Below are 18,667 nucleotides of genomic sequence, written 5' to 3'. Positions count from 1 at the left end.
CCAAAATAAGTTGCGACAAATATCAGGCACAGCAGTCATCCAATGATTTCTGGGGGAAAAAAATATTTTGAAGCATTCGGTGCAAATTGGAAAACAAATTTTATTTAATGTTACTGAAATTGTTTCTTGCTCTTAGGGTACATTAGCTCTGTTAAAATAATCAGTAGTCTGTACGTTTGTTTAATTTTCTGAGACTGTTTCAATTCATCTGTTAAATAAACTTTATTTCAGTTTATTACCAGTCCTCAACAGCAGACTGTCATTATTAGACTTTTTTTTTTAAACAGAAAACTGAAAATTTTTTATATACTCCTGTTGGAGGGATTGAGGAGAAACCAATTTCGAAACAAATTAAGTATCGTCTGTTTTTCACTCCAGCATTTATCATTTCTGATAGTTTGTCTATTCGGTTATGCTTCCCAGTCATCATCATCTGTTGCCATCTGTGGAGCAGGAAGGGGCGGGATGACATCCGACATTCGTGCAAATGCACCACTGGTTCCAGGGGTTGCGTCATTGGACTCGCCACCTGCTGGACCTTTACCAGATATTCCTAGAACAAGGACAGGAATGTAATTTAGTGTAATTTCCATCAATATCACCAGGATGAAAGGGAGTTTTTGACTTTCCTCACCTTTCCTTCGCATAGCAAGTTTGTTGAAGAGGTCGGACATAAAGTCTCCACCACCAGATGATGCTCCCACTGCTGAGAGACAAAGACTAGCCATTAGTGTTAGAAAAAAGCATATTATTTTTAACCCTGGTACTACTCTTTAAGGTGTAAAAGACAATAATAGCCCATCTTTTTACCACAGTCACCAAAGGAAGAGCAGCTTGAGGAAAACAAACTTGTTGTACAAGGTTGCCTAAGACCTTGGAATAGTTTGGACACTGGGCATATTTCAATTCCAACTGTGACCATCAGGAGAATAATCTCTCAAATCAAACCTTGTTCTTAGAAAAACTCTAAATAATAAGCAGGAAGCAAGGACATCTGTAGTGGTCTTAGATATAAAGGCTGCTGTAAGCAGTTACTATAAGATGAGGAGACCCAAACATTCTGACACCTTGCTCTTGCTCCTTCTGTTTCTTCTTCTCCATCTTGCGTTCTTTGACATTGCGTAACTTGGCTTTGCCGATGCCTCCGGCATTGCGGATGGACTCCAGGAGACTGGCGCGGCCGTCCGACGGCTGAACCACCTCAGTGGGAGCACCAGACACGGGGCCTGCGTTCGGAGAGGACAGTCAGCGGTGCAGTTTACTTGTCCTGATATTTAGGTCAATCCTATTTAAGCCAGAGCAGCATGTCTAATTCTTCCTTGGTAATATGCAGCCTGTACCAGATTTCTGAACAGTGTGCGTCTGACAAACCTGAGCCTGGCACTTGAGAGAGTTGTGCAGGGTTGTCTGCTGGAGGAGGGGGAGGAGGTGGTGGGGGAGGTGTAACTCCTGGAGGAGGAGTAGCAGTAGACTCAGGGGGGGGTGGTGGGGGTGGAGGAGGAGGAGGTGGAACACTAGGTTGGAGTTGAGACCCTGAAATGAAGAGATAAATTTGCTGAGTCAGCTTCTAAAAATATCACTCTGAAATACAGTGACACAATGAGAACACTGGTTTCGTGTACCGGGTACACTGCTCTCCTCAGAGAAGGACGGCAACTCCGGTATGTTATGTGTGGATCCTGATGGGGCAAAGCCGGGCCCCAAGTCTGCGCTGTAAGACAGGTCATCTGCAATGCCTGGCAAGTCAGGCAGGTAGGACGGGACGTCTATCTCAGGAACCTGACCCAGGTCTGGCACATAGAAATAACTCTCTGCTGTCTGTTAGAAGGCAGCAGAGCAGAAAGGAGGGAGATCAATTGTTTTACAATATTCATAACTGTTTAAAAAGATATTTCAATTCACTTTCATTACCGCAACTAAGGAGGTTACTGTTTCTGTTGCCGTTTGTGTCTTTTCAGTGAAATTTGGTGGCAAGGTAGATCTTGAGTCGAAGAAAAGCTGATTAATTTTTTTATCTGGATGAAGCTTTTTTTTTTTAGCTTTTTTTTTTAATTCTGATTTCTTTGATACTGTAATCAGGATTGTTGACTGAGATGTACATTGATCCTGATTCCCTCTGTCTTAAAAGGAAGACACACAAACCTTGGTGAGGTTCAAAGATCAGTCATCAGTTTCAAAGTGACTAAAGGAGTGATTAGGATCATAGGTCAGCAATCAAAAACAAAAAGGCAAGCAAACAGGAACAAAGCTCAATCAGATTTGAAGAATGTTTGAGAAGATATCAAAAGAAAACAATTCAAGAAAATAAAATGTCAGATGTAAGCAGAGTGCTGGTGACCCTAATGGAGGTACAATATACACACTCGAGTATACTGTATCTGGTTTGAAATAGTCTTGGAGGTACCTGTCTCTCCAGCTGCTCTCTTTTCGTAATTGACAATGGTGCATCAAATGGTTTCTCTTCTTTTTCAGTCTCTAGAGTTGTGTGGGTTTTGGTCACTGCTCCAGCAAGAGGATCGAGCAATACATACTTCTTGTATCTTCAAAAGAGACAGAAAAAAGTAATTTAATTTAGATGTTTACAGGTGGAATGTGCCCATGTGTTTGTGGGCACTCACAGGTTCTCTGTGGTGTTAAAGAGCAGCAGCGAGCTGACGGATGAAATGTTGCGCGGCAAACTTCCCAGCCCTTCTTCTGTCTCATCTTCAGATGTCTTCTTATTGCTCACACACACTGGGAAATACAACAACCGCTCCTGAAAGACAGATGTGAGAGGAGACGGAGATCAATCATAAGTCAGCTACCTATGAATAACACAAATCACAATGTACTTCCACAAACACTTCAATACGTATACTGAACTATGGTCAGTGGCTTTGATTTGTAGGTTAGTGAATAATGCATTCCTGCACCCGAGAAAATTGCAAACAGTGTTGATTGTTCAGTGATTTGACATGCACAAAGCACCTGGATGCCTGTCGCATGCAGGTGAAAATAAGATGGTTTCAGCAAATGCTCTTAAGATTTGAAAGGAAGAGTCGCGCTCGCTATAAATAATGCAGGACCGTGATCTGAGCTGAGACAGAACAAGTACACTCGGATGTGTGCTCAGAAAATTAGCACTATTACACACAGACTATAGTTTACATAAAAGTTTTCAAATATATAGCAAGCACACTGTCAATTAAGCACAACATAATTTATCCCAGTAATTGTTCCAGCAGGGGCTATCAACCCATCAATCACCATTTGTGAATCTAATTTTGTCTTGATCAAAGCTGATCGTGAAGCATGATATGCTCGTGTTGTACCACCGCGATCATACGCGTATCAGTCTATTGTGTACATCAAAGCCGCGATGTGTATCTGCACATGGGCTGTTCAATTCTATCTTTATATGCATCTTTCAAGACAAAACAGCTTCCAGTGGAGTGACTGATCAATTAGTCATCAGTCTGTTTCTATGTTTGTGTCTCTCACTCAGTCACACTTCATCCTCGACACACACACACACACACACACACACACACACACACACAGAAGTTTGTTCCATTCAAAGTGCTCCATGATCACTGCTTCATCCACTCTACAAGCAGAGGCTGGCACCAAGTTTCACCACTGTGTGCTTGAATACAGCTGTTGGAACATGAATGAAATATCCAAAATCAGGCGTGTTTGTTTACGTCACAAAATTGTATGAGTAACCTCGGCTGTAACTAAAGTCTGTTGAGACATTTAATGTGCTTTAACCCATGGATGTCCACATTTAAACTTAAAAAGATACTGAAAATCTGCAGAATATCTCATAATCAAGTCCAGTGTGTGGCTGATTTTCACCTTTAAAGTACATAATGTCTTCTATGCATTCTTATAAGAAAATTGTGTTCCATCTCATGTTTTTACAATTGATATTATGAACTGACTGTCAGTAAGCATCTTTTGGATGTTATTACAGCCCCCCCCCCCCCCCCCCCCCCCCCCAAAAAAAATCAAAACATCCAGACTTTTTGTGTTGAATTTGTAAGTGTGTGTGCAAACAAAAATCCCAAACGGTAAACTTGTGTCAAAACTGCAGGGTGCTTACAACTTTTGAGCAATATTGTATTTACAAGCAAGCCGTTTAGTGAAATTATTATTTTTTTTTTTTCTTTCCCCAGAAAATGAGAGGTTTGATCATAGTGGCAGTATAAGATTTGGAATACTAAGGAACAAAATTATACTAGTGCCAAAGAAAATTATTTTTACGACTTAAGTGGTATAAAATCCAAAGCACTAAGTTGGAGCACCATGCTCTGTGACCTTCAACAGGGTATCAGTGGAGGAAAACAGACAGATGGATGGATAAAGGACTCTTCTATGTTTCTCACTCCTTGCCAACAAGCAGGAGCTTTACTGTATCTTTATTACATAAGAACGAATGTGCTCATCACAAATTGCATGTGATCTACGCATGCCATGCTGTCAAACTGCTGTCTTAAATAGCATTTAAGAATGCTTCTATCACCTGCAAGGCGTTTTCATCAAAGGTCGGAAGTCTGTTCTGTATCCTGAGCCGGGGGCGGGTTTGCGATGAGGGGTCTGTTGCCCCAGTGAAGATAGAGGAGTAATCCTGAAGTCGATCTGGAGCTGGATATTTGGAACTGGAGAAAACCTGGACACACCAGCAATTATGTTAGCCTATTATGTTTCCATTAGTGTTCATTATCTCTTCACCTTGTACGTTTAATGGGGGATCATGTGTGGAATATGGAAATATGCTTCCTCAGGGATGTGCCGTGTTACCTTGGTGGCCTTTTTACTGCCTTTGATCTTGTCGACACGGGCCTGGGCTAATCTGATTCGGTCTGTGATGCTCTGAAGCTGACGGCGGTTCTTTTCTACACTCTCAGACACTCTGCAAACAGCACACAGATACACACACATGCACACAGGGAAATATCTCAGACTAAGTGCCACAATCCATTAAAGAGTATGTAAACTGAGACACCTACACTCAACAAAAATATAAACGCAACACTTTTGGTTTTGCTCCCATTTTGTATGAGATGAACTCAAAGATCTAAATCTTTTTCCACATACACAATATCACCATTTCTCTCAAATATTGTTCACAAACCAGTCTAAATCTGTGACAGTGAGCACTTCTCCTTTGCTGAGATAATCCATCCCACCTCACAGGTGTGCCATACCAAGATGCTGATTAGACACCATGATTAGTGCACAGGTGTGCCTTAGACTGCCCACAATAAAAGGCCACTCTGAAAGGTGCAGTTTTATCACACAGCACAATGCCACATATGTTGCAAGATTTGAGGGAGCGTGCAGTTGGCATGCTGACAGCAGGAATGTCAACCAGAGCTGTTGATCGTGTATTGAATGTTCATGTCTCTACCATAAGCCGTCTCCAAAGGCGTTTCAGAGAATTTGGCAGTACATCCAACCAGCCTCACAACCGCAGACCACGTGTAACCACACCAGCCCAGGACCTCCACATCCAGCATGTTCACCTCCAAGACGTCTGAGACCAGCCACTTGTACAGCTGCTGAAACAATCGGTTTGCATAACCAAAGAATTTCTGCACAAACTGTCAGAAACCGTCTCAGGGAAGCTCATCTGCATGCTCGTCGTCCTCATCGGGGTCTCGACCTGACTCCAGTTCGTCGTCGTAACCGACTTTAGTGGGCAAATGCTCACATTCGCTGGCGTTTGGCACGTTGGAGAGGTGTTCTCTTCACGGATGATGCCAAGGAGATGTGTTGCACTGCATGAGGCAAATGGTGGTCACACCAGATACTGCCTGGTATCCCCCCCCAATTAAACAAAATTGCACCTTTCAGAGTGGCCTTTTATTGTGGGCAGTCTAAGGCACACCTGTGCACTAATCATGGTGTCTAATCAGCATCTTGATATGGCACACCTGTGAGGTGGGATGGATTATCTCAGCAAAGGAGAAGTGCTCACTATCACAGATTTAGACTGGTTTGTGAACAACATTTGAGGGAAATGGTGATATTGTGTATGTGGAAAAAGTTTTAGATCTTTGAGTTCATCTCATACAAAATGGGAGCAAAACCAAAAGTGTTGCGTTTATATTTTGTTGAGTATAATTTCACTTTCCTTTTATACACATTTTGCACAGAGCCAAATACAAGCATAAATTTGTTCTTCTCACACTTATTAAAAATTCTGTATAGTTATTACCAAGCACGGAGTGTTTTGACAGTTCTCTTTCACAAATTAATATCAGCCACCTTATTCATAAAAGATTGAAGTTCAAAAAAACTTTTTTAAAATCTATAAATGCCACATCTATCCTTTGGACGAACCAATGAACAAGTAGTGTTGTGTAACATGTGCTGGAATATGGACTTAAAGGCCCACACAGCCTTTTGAGTAAATAAAACCTTTGATAACTTTTACATAGCACCTCACTTGCTAGTATACTGGCAATTTAAGAATGGGAAAATTAATTGGATTATCCTATCCGACGATGAAATCAGCCTTATTACAGGCTGCTTGCCTGTTTACGTTATAACATTTTTTCTCGCCAAGGCTCCAGGCCACCGTAGTACTTAACAGGTGGGTGATAAACTGACTTAACTGAATTCTAATTCACAATTCTTCACATTTCTGATTCCAACAAATTGTGACGAATAATCACAAATGTTTTACCTAAGTAAAGTTACTAGAGCCCAAAAATAACAAATTAAGACAGAACGTTACCTTGGAATTTACAAATATGTAACCACAGAAACATATATACATACAATACATATATTAACATTTTATTCATCATAAAATGTTTAAGGATGACAATCTGCAACTTCAATTCAATGTGATAATGTTGTCACCATGCTTATAAGCTCACACATAACATGTTATGCATAATAATGACATCTTGCATATTATTTGGGGGCGGCGGATCTCTCTGTAGTCAGTTATTTGCATACAGTGAAAATCAAATTCAGCTACATGCTTCAGTTTCTGAGAAGAGCTACAACTAATAATAAATTATATTTTTGCTTACATTTTATCAATCCATCACAAATTAAAATATTTAAAACTATCAATCATAATTTCCGGTGGGGGGGTTCAAGTCTTCTTGAATATGATGCCCGTTCTTCTTTGCAGCACTTCTCAAGCTACATCAGGTCAGATGGGGAGCGTCGGGGCACAGCCATTTTCAGATCTCTCAGGGGGTGTTCAATCAGATTCAGGTCTGGGCTCTGGCTGGACCACTCAAGGACATTCAGAGTTGTCCTGAAGTCACTCCTTTGATAAGCTGTCTGTGTGCTTAGGGTCACTGTCCACCATCATGCTTCACTGTAGGGATGGTGCCTGGTTTCCTCCAAACATGATGCCTGGCATTCACACCAACTGCCATGTGCCTTTTACTAAGGAGTGGCTTCCGTCTGGCCACTCTACCATACAGACCTGACTGGTGGATTACTGCAGAGATGGTTGTTCTTCTGGAAGGTTCTCCTCTCTCCACAGAGCTCTGGAGCACTGGAGCTCTGACCATCGAGTTCTTGGTCACCTCTCTGACTAAGGTCATTGTCCCCCGATCGCTCAGTTTAGACAGGCGGCCAGCTCTAGGAAGTGAAATGTGCTCTCAAATTGTTTGGGTTACTGTTGTGTTCTGGTCCCTTTAATTTTTTTTTTTAAGTCATGTGATCCACAAAGGTGTATGTAATTATGTCATCAACACGCAGGTGTAAATAATTAAAACAGCCACCTCATTGTGAGTTCTTGGTCACAAAGAGAAATCTGTTGCCATATGAGCTGTTTTTCATCTTTGCACTGGGTGCACATGACGCAGACCTGCTGCGTTTCATGACTGTCAACAGGTCATGGGCCCAGAGTCACCCAGAATCAGCAGTTTACTGAGAACAGTCGCAACGTAAACCATGTCCGGTGAGAAACGGAGGAACATCGAGCTGAGCAGCCGCTGGTCACGGCTATTATTTGATGGAGGCAAAGCACTGAAAATATTAGACTATTCTGCTGGCACAGGTAAACCCCGTGTGATTGGCTTGTACACAGAACCGACCTCCCTCCTGAAGTCAAGCAGTGAAAATGTGACCAAATATGTAATTCATGCTGAAAGGAGCATCAACACCCTGAGAAACGCCGGTGAGAAATTAAGCGACGGGCTGTTGGTGGCAATGATTTTAAAGGGACTGCCTCAATTATTCAAACTGTTCGCTGTCTATATCACACAAACTGACCAAGAGATATCTTTTGCTGAATGCAAGACTAAGCTCCCGAGTTATGCGCACAGCAAAATCAGATAACAACGTCATGGAGGCCCGCGCACAGCAAAGGGGCAGAGCTGCTGCAGCGTCTAGAGATTAATGTGAAGACAACAGCGCAGACATCACGTGCTTCAGATGTGGACAAAAAGGACATAAGTGAATGTCTTCCATTTACAGATGACGGAGGCCACTGTGCTCATTGGGAGCTTCAAAATAGCAGAAATGTTTCTGTATCCTTCCCCAGATTTGTGCCTTGAGACAATCCTGTCTCAGAGGCCTGCAGACAATTCTTTTGACTTCATGCTTGGTTTGTGCTCTGACGTGCACAGTCAACTGTGGGACAGGTGTGTGCCTTTCCAAATCATGTCCAATCAACTGAATTTACCCCGGGTGGACTCCAATTAAGCTGTAGAAACATCTCAAGGATGATCAGTGGAAACAGGATTCACTTGAACTCACTGCAAAGGCTGTGAATACTTATGTCAGGGCTGTGAAATGAAAATTGTGAAATACGAGGAAAATTTGCAGGGGGTCTGGGGTTTGGGTCACGCGGGGCACTAGAAACCAAATTAATTTTGTATCTAAAGATACTTTTTTAGCATTTCCTGGAAGAAAAAAATCTCAAAAGACATGACAGCTACGCTTCCACCCTAGCAAGTGTACTATTTTACGGATTGGAAATAACCATCCTGATTTTGATTATTATATGCAAGACAGTTAAACTTGTGGCAGTGGAAAAGGAGAAAGATTTAGGGGTAATAGTAGATAAGTCAGTCCACTTCAAGACCCACATCCATAAAATAGCCAATAAAGCCAATCAACTGGTTGGCCTCCTCTGGAGGTCTTTCAATTATGTGGACGAGAGAATGTTTATCGCATTATACAAGACCATGATTCATCCTCACCTCGAATACGCAGAGGTAGTATGGTCTCCCTATATGTGTGGCCTCGCTGAAGAATTAGAAAAGGTGCAACGGAGGGCCACAAAATGAGTTCCACCTCAAAAAAAAACAAAACAAAAAAAAACTGTCATACAAAGAACGACTGAAAAGGTTAAAGCTACCCACCCTCGTCTACCGTTGGCTGAGAGGTGATCTTATTACAGTGTATAAATTTCTCACTGAAGATTCCCCTGTAATCCCACCTAGCCTGCAGCTGGTCTCTTCGGATGTTCTCACAAGAGGACACAATAAGAAATTAATTCGCATCCGCTGCAGAACTGAGTGCCATAGGCATATCTTTTCGAATAGAACAGCAGTCTGGTTGATTTCTTTACCCGCACCCATCATTAGTAATAGTATTAGTAGCATAAACAACTTTAAGAACAACCTCGAGACTCATTTTAAGACTCACCCAATTATGTTTAACTTTAGAGCAGTAGATAAACCAACTTCCCCATGCAAACAGTATATTAAGTAATCCCGATGAACTCAGACCGAGCGGCATTTTAAATGCTGGAGACCCCAGCCTACTCAGTCGTAGAGGATGGCAAATGGTAAAAGTAAGAAGAAGTGCATATTTAAATGATCCCAGATTCAACCTTTCATTCGAACAGTCAATGATAATGTTGAAATAACAAAATATGACATGGACGTCGGACCAAATTATGCATTAACTCAGAACAATTAAACTACATGAAATTCATGAGGACCAAAAGACAAAGTATTTCAAAAACCACAGCTAAAGCTTGTAGAATATTTTGAAAATCACTGCAAAATATCAATAACATACCTTATAGTAAAAAAGCCACTTATATCCTTGTGTAAATTTTTTTTCCCCAATGAAATAAAGTCTATATTAATTTAAAAAGCCACCTAATCTGAAATCCTGTTTGAACAGGACAATGTTTATTTTCCAGAGATAAAAAAATTCTTACCGTGTTTCTTGAGGGCACAAGATGCAGCGAGCTTTTCCCATTTCTTTTATCTGTGTTCATGACGACAAACTTAAATTCAAGCCAGCGCCAATTCCACGGATTCTTGTCCTTATTAAACTTTTTCAAACTGTGTTTCTTGCCATCTTCCCTCTCTCCAACATCACTCCGTGACACAGACATGCCGAAAAATTCTTTTAAAAACTTGATGGCTCTTAAAGTATGCGATGTCCGCATGCTAGCTTAGCTTGGAGCAGCCACACAGCATCACCATAGCAATCAACCAGTCCCGCTTTACGACAACTGTCGCACCGCCATGCTTTGAGAGAGGGATTTTTCTCCACGGACTTCCTCGTTCCGAGGACACAGATTTGCATCTGTTATACAGATCAGTGTCCGCGGACTTATAAAACTTGAACAATGTTGTAAAAAAAGAACACTTTGCGATAGGCATTTTAAAAACTCGGTGGCAATCATGATTACAGAGTACAACACTACCCCCCCATGATGAAATCCTCGGACCCACTGAGTTTTCACAGCCCTGTTATGTACATGTGAGTTCTTAGGTGTTTTTTTTAAATAAATGTGGAAAAAACAACAAAAAAATGTTTTTCACATAGTCATTATGGGGTATTGTATGTGGAATTTTGAGGAAAAAAAATAATTTCATCCATTTTGGAAAAAGGCTGTAACATACAAAAAAAGTGGAGAAAGTGAAGCGCTGTGAATACTTTCTGGATGCAACGTAAAGGGAAAAAAAAGCACATTATCACAAGAGAGAAGAAGAATCAAGGATTTATTGTTTTTTTTTTTAAATATTCATATTCACCATAATTAATCTTCTTTTGAATTACTTAAATACTTATTTATGTTAAATTCCTAAAAGCTGCTGTATCTTTATTAAAGCTTTCCACCCTTGTCTCTCTGTGTGACTGTGTGTGTTCTGGGCTTGCCTTCTGAAAATGTCTGTGGAGATGGTTTCCAGGTAGAGTAATGCATCTGCTATCTGATTAACCGCTTCCTCACGCCTCAGGTCAGGCTGGATAAGAGGGACTGAGTACACCTGGCCCTCCAGGCAGTGCTTCTGAGTCATCCTATAAAACAAGAGACGACAACAACAACAAGCATTCAGGCATCAGCAGCAAACACGTTTGGTGCATATGAACATGAAATTCCGTTACAGAACAGAGAAGTCAAAATTATTTTATGTTGGGAATGAATTAGAAAACACTAACTTGAGGGTGTGATGTGTGTTTTTTAAACTTAAATCGTAAAAAGAATTATTTGGAGTCACATTAATTTAGAATATGAAGCTTAAATACTGAGTCAGTTTTGAATGATGGGAAATAACTACCAAGTATTTTGAGCTGAGATTATTTATTAATTCTAGGTAATTTATTTATTCAATAAACAACAAACTCGAGCTGGTTTTCCTTCATCAAATGTGATGCCCGGTTAGTGCTTTGCTCTGCTTTATGTCATAGTACATTCAATATGTCTGGATAAAACAAGATGTCTGAAGACATGACCTTTAACCCTGCACTGCTGACCTACCCTTCATATTTTCTAACATCTTAGAGACCTGTTAATTATTTGTTTAAACAAAAGGACAGTCAATCAATACTTTCTAGCCACCATCCCTTCATTTCCAGAGGGCCTAAGTAATATGACTAACTACACATAAAGATATTACTGATAATGCAAATCATCACTTTTACAGCCACTCTCTCTACCCCATCGCTGTGGTTTGAGTGATGGTGGAGGGACAGGGTAAAGGCAAGAAGAGGAAATAGCATTGTTCACAGGACAGTGAAAGACCATCAAGTGACAATGCAACTTTTTTGAAATAGAAGGACTTTGGGGTTGAGTGGTAAGTTTTGGATAACCACTGGGTGGAGAATTGTTTGAGAACTGTAACCTGATCAAACTTTCCAAGGCTTTAGTAGGTGGAACTCCAATAATATGCATCACTTTTTAACCAAAATTGGAGCAACTTTAACTTTTGAAACCTGTACAAACTGAAAGTTACCTTGTCACCATTTTTGCTGTTTTTACCCCATAACTAATACTCAATCATAGACAGTTCGAACTATACCTTTTTGTAACCTCTATAATCAAACAAATAATGTGGTATACTTTTCAATATGAATGGAGCATTTTTAAATTTTGAACTCTGTGTAATTCTTCACTGACCCCCATTTGGCTCAAGCTACCACCCTGGAATGGTCATCGTACATTTTTTTTGTCTAGGTCATGGCATACTGAGGCTGGATTGTAAGCATTTAGCCCCCTTAAGTGATAATGGAAACCTGCTTGGCCCATAGGCAGCCCCTGCTCAGGCGCTACAACTGGCCACACTTCAGCCAGGTAACAGTGTGTATACAAGTAAAGAGTACTGTGGTCAGCGTGCAGCTTACCACGAATATGGTCAGTGCGAGGACAAAGATAAAGCGCTTTAAACTGTGGAGGTGACTACACTGTGGGGGCTGTGAGGCCCGCAAGAAGACTCAAAAGGTGCAGCGCATTAAGAATTACATTACATGTGTAGAGGCTGTGGAAAATGTGGCAAGCACCGCAGCAGCACCCCCACCACCTGTATCCACACAAAGCAATGCTGTACAGGGTTGTCAGAGATGTAAAAATGTGACTGGACACCAGCCTTTGAGTATGGTCTGGTTGAGGTTTCTTCCTCATATCATCAGAGGGAGTTTTTCCTTACCACTGTCACCTGTGTGCTTGCTCTAGGGGTCGGTAAAGATAGACCTTACTTGTGTGAAGCACCTTGAGGGCCAACTTTGCTGTGATTTGGCACTATATAAATGAAATAAACTGAACTGAAATAAACTGAATAAATTGGGTACAAATTGGCTGGAAAACCAGCTGCCTCCATTGCAGTAGTGTCTCCCCCCTCCCCGTTGTGCGAGTTTCCTGTGCACACTCCTGTCTTGCATGTCAGTAATGCACGGCTGGGTTTAGAAGCAGAAAAAGAATAAAACCATGAAAGACAATTTAAAAAAAGTGACATTTAAAATGGAAATTTAAAGGAATACACAAAAATGCACAGAGTTCCATAAATAAAACGAAAATAGTATATTTGAGCAGCGTGCATGTTTGCTTCAACGAAAAATTTGTGGTTTTGGACTTACAGGGTTTGTTTGTTTTTTTTCATCTTAACTCTTCAAATGCAAAACTGATTCAAGTTCAATATCTGAAAGTATCTGAACAAATGTCAACATCGATCTTTTACACTGAACTGAAAATAAGTGTTTCAATTCCTTACTAATGACAATTTTATTTTACAAAAGTTTCCATTAGCATAGACTTGTTTTCCTTGAGTCGAAAACTGAAAGTGAAGAAAAAAAAAAAAAAACCCAAACTGTTTTATAAAGATAAGCTAAACTGTTCGCTTTAAGAGCTAACGGTATTAGCTTAGCCGTGCAACACTAAAAAAGAGAGCCGTGAGTACCAACAAAATTTGGATTCAAATAAATATATACTACCTTAAGAACTACGCATCCACCGTTCTTAAAAAAAAAAACTCACCTGACCATTGGTGATGTTTATTTCTTAACAAATAGACCCACAAGAAGCTACAAGGTAATATTTCGCAAAACAGTCCGCTTCCGTATTCTTCACGTGATCATGCTGTTGTCACATGATGCGTTCACAGACATGGGAAAAAAACAGTATTTCGATTATAAAGATGAGGCAAAAGAAAATATATAGGTAATTCCACAGGCACATTTTGGTATTTTGCTTATGTAAACCACGACAATAGACCTAAAATGAGAAACTTAATATGTGACTGGAGTGTGTAATTTGTTTTATTTCAAAAGACTTAACAAAAATATTGAATAAAATCTTGATTATAGCCATTTTATACACAGTTCCTCCATTTTCAGAGGGCAAAAGTAATTGGACAAATATATAATAATAGATATAAGAAGAAGTAAGCCTCATACAGGCCTATATGACTCATTGTTGGTGCAAATGATTATTCCCGGATGCCACAAGGTGAAACAGGTGAGACCCTACATTTCCCCCTAGATTGGATGCCAATCCTTCACAGAGATAATTGTTAATGGTTATATGAAAATCAGTTGTATTCAATTACTGTTTTGAGTCTAGAACCCATGAACATCACCATATGCTGAGTTACCTCCCCTGAGGTGCTTTGCCAGGCCTTTACTGCAGCATCCTTATTTGCCTTGAGAAGCTCTTGGTTACTTTGGCAGTATGTTATGGCTCATTATCTATTGCCACTCGGATTCATTATGCTACTTCCATCTGTAGTCACATCATCATTAAACACCAGTTAAATGCTTTTGGATGTCTTCAGTGCCCATGCTATAACTCAACCTCCACCACATGTGGTCAACTTTGGACCAGGAGCCTTTGCTTCTCTTCCCATCATTTTGGTCCTCATTTTGTTCACATAATCTTGTTTCAGAAAAGGGCAGACTTTTTAGGTGTTTTCTTGCAAAAGCTAATCTGTCCTTCCCATTCTTGAGAGTTACCATTGGTTTGGACCTTGTTGTAATCACCCCCCCTCCCCACCCCCGCATTGACATTCATGAAGACATCTCCTGATTGTAGACTTTTACAGTGACACACCTCCTCCTGTTCTTGACATGCCTGGATGTTGCAAAGTTTTGTTTTGTTTTGTTTTTTTTCTTCACCAAGGAAAGTATTCTGTCATCGTCCACTTAACATGTCTTTGATGGTCTTTCAGGCCTTTTGGAGCTACTTAGCTCTTCAGTGCATTCCATCTTTTTAAGAACAGACTGAATTGTTGATTTGGCCATTCTTAATGTTTCTGCTATCTGCATGATAGGTCTGTTTTGTTTTCTCAACTTATTTCACTTGCAAGGACACCTGGCTGAGAACACCTGACTTAGTCAATTAGCCGTAGGTGAAGCAGAGTTGGAAACCATGCAGGGCAGGTGATCTCCAGGAGCAGGGTTGTGACTCCTGCTTTTTGAAGACTGTATTCCCATTTGTGGAGCAGTTTGTCTGTTGATGTTAGAAAGTCCTCTGCTGTTCAATCTTTTAAGGCTAATCTTTAAGCCAGTTTATTTTCTGATGTCTCTATTTTTATGGTTTAAACTTATTGAAATATATCTTCTGGTATTTGCATTGATGCTTCCATTGATTTTTTTTTGCATAAATTATTTTGTTTTATTATTGTGTCTTGATACTTTATGTTGAATATGACAGTTTTTTCTGAGTTGAAAGCCCTCTATAAAAAATGTATTATTTTTTTAACATCATTCATTCATTCATTCATTTTTTCCTGACCTGGTTGTTGGTGACTGTAGACCAAGCAGCTCATCCCACACTTCCCTATCATCAGCCCATACCTCTCACTCTTCCTGTGGGATTCCGAGGGTTCCCTAATACAGCTGGAAAATGTAATCGCTCCAGGGTGTGCTGGGTCTTCCTTGGGAACTCCTCCCATGTGGACATGCCTGGAAGACCTCCCTCTGGAGATGAATCTGTGGCTTAATCGCCAGATGCCTGAACTGCATTTCAATGGAAAGAAGCAGTGGCTACACTTTGAGTCCCTCCAGGATGTTCCAGCTTCTCACATTGTCCCTGAGTGTAAGACAAGATACCCTACAGTGGAACCTCATTTCTGCCACTTGTATCCGCAATCTTGTTCTTTTAATCACTACCCAAAGTTCATTACCATAGGTGAGGATAGAAGCCTGAATTGAACTAGTAAATAAAGAGTCCTCCTCGTCTGGCTCAGTCATTCTTGACCATGACGGTCTGGTAAGAGTCCACCAGACCTCAGATGCGGCCCCAATCTGTCCATCAACCTCAAGCTCCATTTTACCCACACTCATGAACAAGACTCTGAGATAATTGAACACCTTGGGGCAATAACTCTAACCCCCACCCACCCAACACCTACAATACACCCACAAGGACAATCCACCCCATTTCCAACAAAGAACCATGGTATCAGATTTGGAGGTGCTGATGGTCCACTGTAAACTCCATGAGTTAGTTGAACTCAAACCATTGAGGAAACCGATTGCCTTAAACCATTTGAGTTTGCCAACTTAAATAAAATATTTTCAAAATGTAATTGTAAAGTTTTAGTAACTTAACAATTTATAGTTAATTAAACTTATGTAAATCTAGTTTATGTTTTTTAATTAAAAAAAAGTGACAAATTTCTGCCTAAAAAAATTCGCATTACATTTTGGATTAGTTTTTCTGATGCAATTGTTGGTTTACTTGTTGACTCTGTGTTGTGTAGTTATGACTCTGCCCATTCGCTCCCCTCGGGACGTGAACTCACGATCTCCGGCATGGAAGTCGGACTCTCTAACCAGAAGGTTAAAACCCAGGGCTCTGGCCTTGTGACCACAGAATTCTTTGAAGTTTGAGTTACATTAACTTAATTATTATATTAAAATGGAGTGTTAGGTTAATAGTATCTCTTTGAAAATGCATCAACACAATAATATAATTAATACAACAAAACAATAACAAACTGTCAACATTGTTTCTTATTTTTTAATCAAAATAAACTATCCTCCATCCTTACTTGTTGACTCTGCGTGTGTTGTTATGAATCTACCCATTTGTTCCCCTTGGGACACGGAACTCATGATCTCCAGCATGGAAGTCAGATTCTCTAATCAGAAGGCTAAAACCCAGAGTCTGGCCTTGTGACCAGAGAATCATTTTGAGCTGTTGGGAGTGAAGTTTACTAACTACATATGCAAAGCGACACCTGCTGGCCTCCGTTACATAAACTCAATTAAATGATGTGAATGGAATGCACTGGAAATACGTCACCAACAGTTAAATGCCCAAAACTTTAAATGCACTTAAGGAACTGAGTTATTATGACAACAATTCATTTTTGAGTTAGTTGTTTAATTAATAGATATGACTGACTATAAACTTTTTCAAGTTTGAATTACATTAACTTAATACTGTAATTAAAATGGAGTGTTAGGGTTTAATAGTGTCCCTTTGAAACACCAACAAAACAATAACAAACTTGTTCAACATTGTTTCTTATTTTTTAATCAAAATAAACTGTCCTCCATCCTTTAGCATTAATGTTGAATCTACTTTGTACGCATATAAGCATGCGTGCTTCCACTGGCGCTTACTTGTGCGTCATGACGCATCGGTCCTCCGGCGCCTCTCCTCCCCTCCTCCTTGCTGTCACATCTGGATCTGGTTTCTCTCATCAGCACCACTCACAGTCAGCACTCAGCGCAGTGGGTGAGAGAGAGAGAGAGAGAGAGAGAGAGAGGAGAGAGAGAGAGACAGAGAGGGGGAGGATGGGAGAGAGAGAGAGAGAGAGAGGGAAGCGGAGGTTAGCTCTGCTGGTGCTGCCTCATCCACAACCGAGGCGAAGGACATCTTCTCATCTGCACTCACGGATTTTGTTTTTCTACATTTCCTCTCTTCAGCCTGCTCAGCTTTTTAATTCACATTTTTTTTAAACCTTCTCCTTTTTCTTGTCTTGGGTATAATGAGCTCCAGCCTGCTGGAAAAACCCCGTGCAGGCGATTCTGTACCTGCGAGAGCTCACCACCCATCGTCCAGAACCAGCAAAAGTCTCATCCAGACCCAGCGCGCACGGATAGAGGAACTGGACCGGCGGGTCGACGAGCTGATTGGCGAGAACAGGCACCTGCGGGACGTCAAAGTACAACAGCATCCTTACCATCACCACCATCATCATCATCACCTCGACTCCGGCTGCCTTCATCACCACCACCACCCGCAGGAGCCTCAGCTCAAGAGTACTTTGGGGTCTGTGCCAGATCATGACGCTCCGTGCGCACATTCCGGGGCGTCTCCGGGAGTCCAATCTATGGACGCAGGAGACATGCAGCTCGTGCCGGCCGACCCGTCCGCGATTTCCCCGGTGGAAAGTGACCAAGAAAACGGCGGAAGTTGTCCCAGCTGCCGCTCCTTGGTTCCTCTGACCCCCACGAACCTTTGTCGGTCTTTGGCCCTGGCTCGTAAATCAGAGTGAGTATCTCTGTATGTGCATGTGCGCGCGTAAAACATGATTTTCTGCAGCATAAGCCGCTGGTTATGCATTTTTCCACGCCGTGCACGGGACTGAGAGGCGTTTAATTAAAGAAGAAGGCGCTCTGCGGCTTTTCTAATCTTCTCCTGTGTTAGAGGCAGATTTACTTGAATAACAAAGTGCATGGATGGTTGGATCATTGCGTAACAAACAGCTGGAGGCCTTTTACGCGCACACCGGCCTCCCGAGCTGCTCTGGTCAAATGTGACTGCGCGAGCCGCGCGCGGCTGCACGCGCGGTGGCGGTCGCTGTCCGTGGTACTGAAACCTGCTTTACCTTCTTCCGCGCGATCCAAAAAAAAAAAAAAAAAAAAGTCTCACAGCACAGCACCTCCTCAAGGTCTATGATGTTTACGCACAGTGCACGGACCCCCCCCACACACACACACACACACGCGTGACACCAGAGTACCTCAGCTAATGAGAGAAACCATTTTTGTATTTTCAGACAGTATGAGTGGAGTGTTC

The 18,667-nt window shown here is 41.2% G+C and overlaps 2 protein-coding genes across 5 annotated transcripts in view; one reads left to right on the top strand and one right to left on the bottom strand.

Moving 5' to 3' along the window:
* Positions 1-80: 80 nt before the first annotated feature.
* Positions 81-17,943, bottom strand: wash1 (WAS protein family homolog 1). Of its 4 annotated transcripts, none has more exons than XM_034176586.1 (11): positions 17,853-17,943; positions 11,083-11,223; positions 4,783-4,894; positions 4,505-4,651; positions 2,619-2,755; positions 2,405-2,540; positions 1,623-1,818; positions 1,372-1,533; positions 1,068-1,226; positions 635-706; positions 81-553 (listed from the first exon to the last, which is right to left on the bottom strand). In XM_034176586.1, exons 2-11 carry the CDS (start codon positions 11,220-11,222, stop codon positions 411-413), a joined length of 1,404 nt encoding a protein of 467 aa, XP_034032477.1. In that variant the 5' UTR covers position 11,223; positions 17,853-17,943; the 3' UTR covers positions 81-410. The 4 variants fall into 4 exon arrangements, with proteins under 4 accessions (XP_034032477.1, XP_034032476.1, XP_034032474.1 ...); XM_034176585.1 differs by having other exon boundaries at positions 17,829-17,922; XM_034176583.1 differs by lacking the exon at positions 17,853-17,943 and adding an exon at positions 13,673-13,798.
* The window catches only part of iqsec3b (IQ motif and Sec7 domain ArfGEF 3b), a 126,894-nt gene continuing 125,599 nt past the window's right edge, over positions 17,373-18,667 (top strand). Inside the window, 4 exon segments of the mRNA XM_034176577.1 lie at positions 17,373-17,654; positions 17,656-17,697; positions 17,699-17,716; positions 17,718-18,139. Coding sequence (XP_034032468.1) covers positions 17,634-17,654; positions 17,656-17,697; positions 17,699-17,716; positions 17,718-18,139 — 503 coding nt within the window. The 5' untranslated portion in view covers positions 17,373-17,633.

Source organism: Thalassophryne amazonica, chromosome 8, assembly GCF_902500255.1.
Source record: "Thalassophryne amazonica chromosome 8, fThaAma1.1, whole genome shotgun sequence".
NCBI classification, from domain to species: domain Eukaryota; kingdom Metazoa; phylum Chordata; class Actinopteri; order Batrachoidiformes; family Batrachoididae; genus Thalassophryne; species Thalassophryne amazonica.
The sequence above is the reverse complement of the archived record's forward strand: the minus strand, read 5'-3'. Positions and strand labels throughout refer to the sequence as shown.

Bases quoted from the DNA above. Each gene is read 5' to 3' on its own strand.
- wash1 (XM_034176583.1), bottom strand. The intron at 4,652-4,782 runs GTAACACGGCAC...TGGTGTGTCCAG, and splicing joins GCAGTAAAAAGGCCACCAAG to GTTTTCTCCAGTTCCAAATA. The intron at 1,227-1,371 runs GTTTGTCAGACG...CTCCGAACGCAG, and splicing joins CTCTCAAGTGCCAGGCTCAG to GCCCCGTGTCTGGTGCTCCC.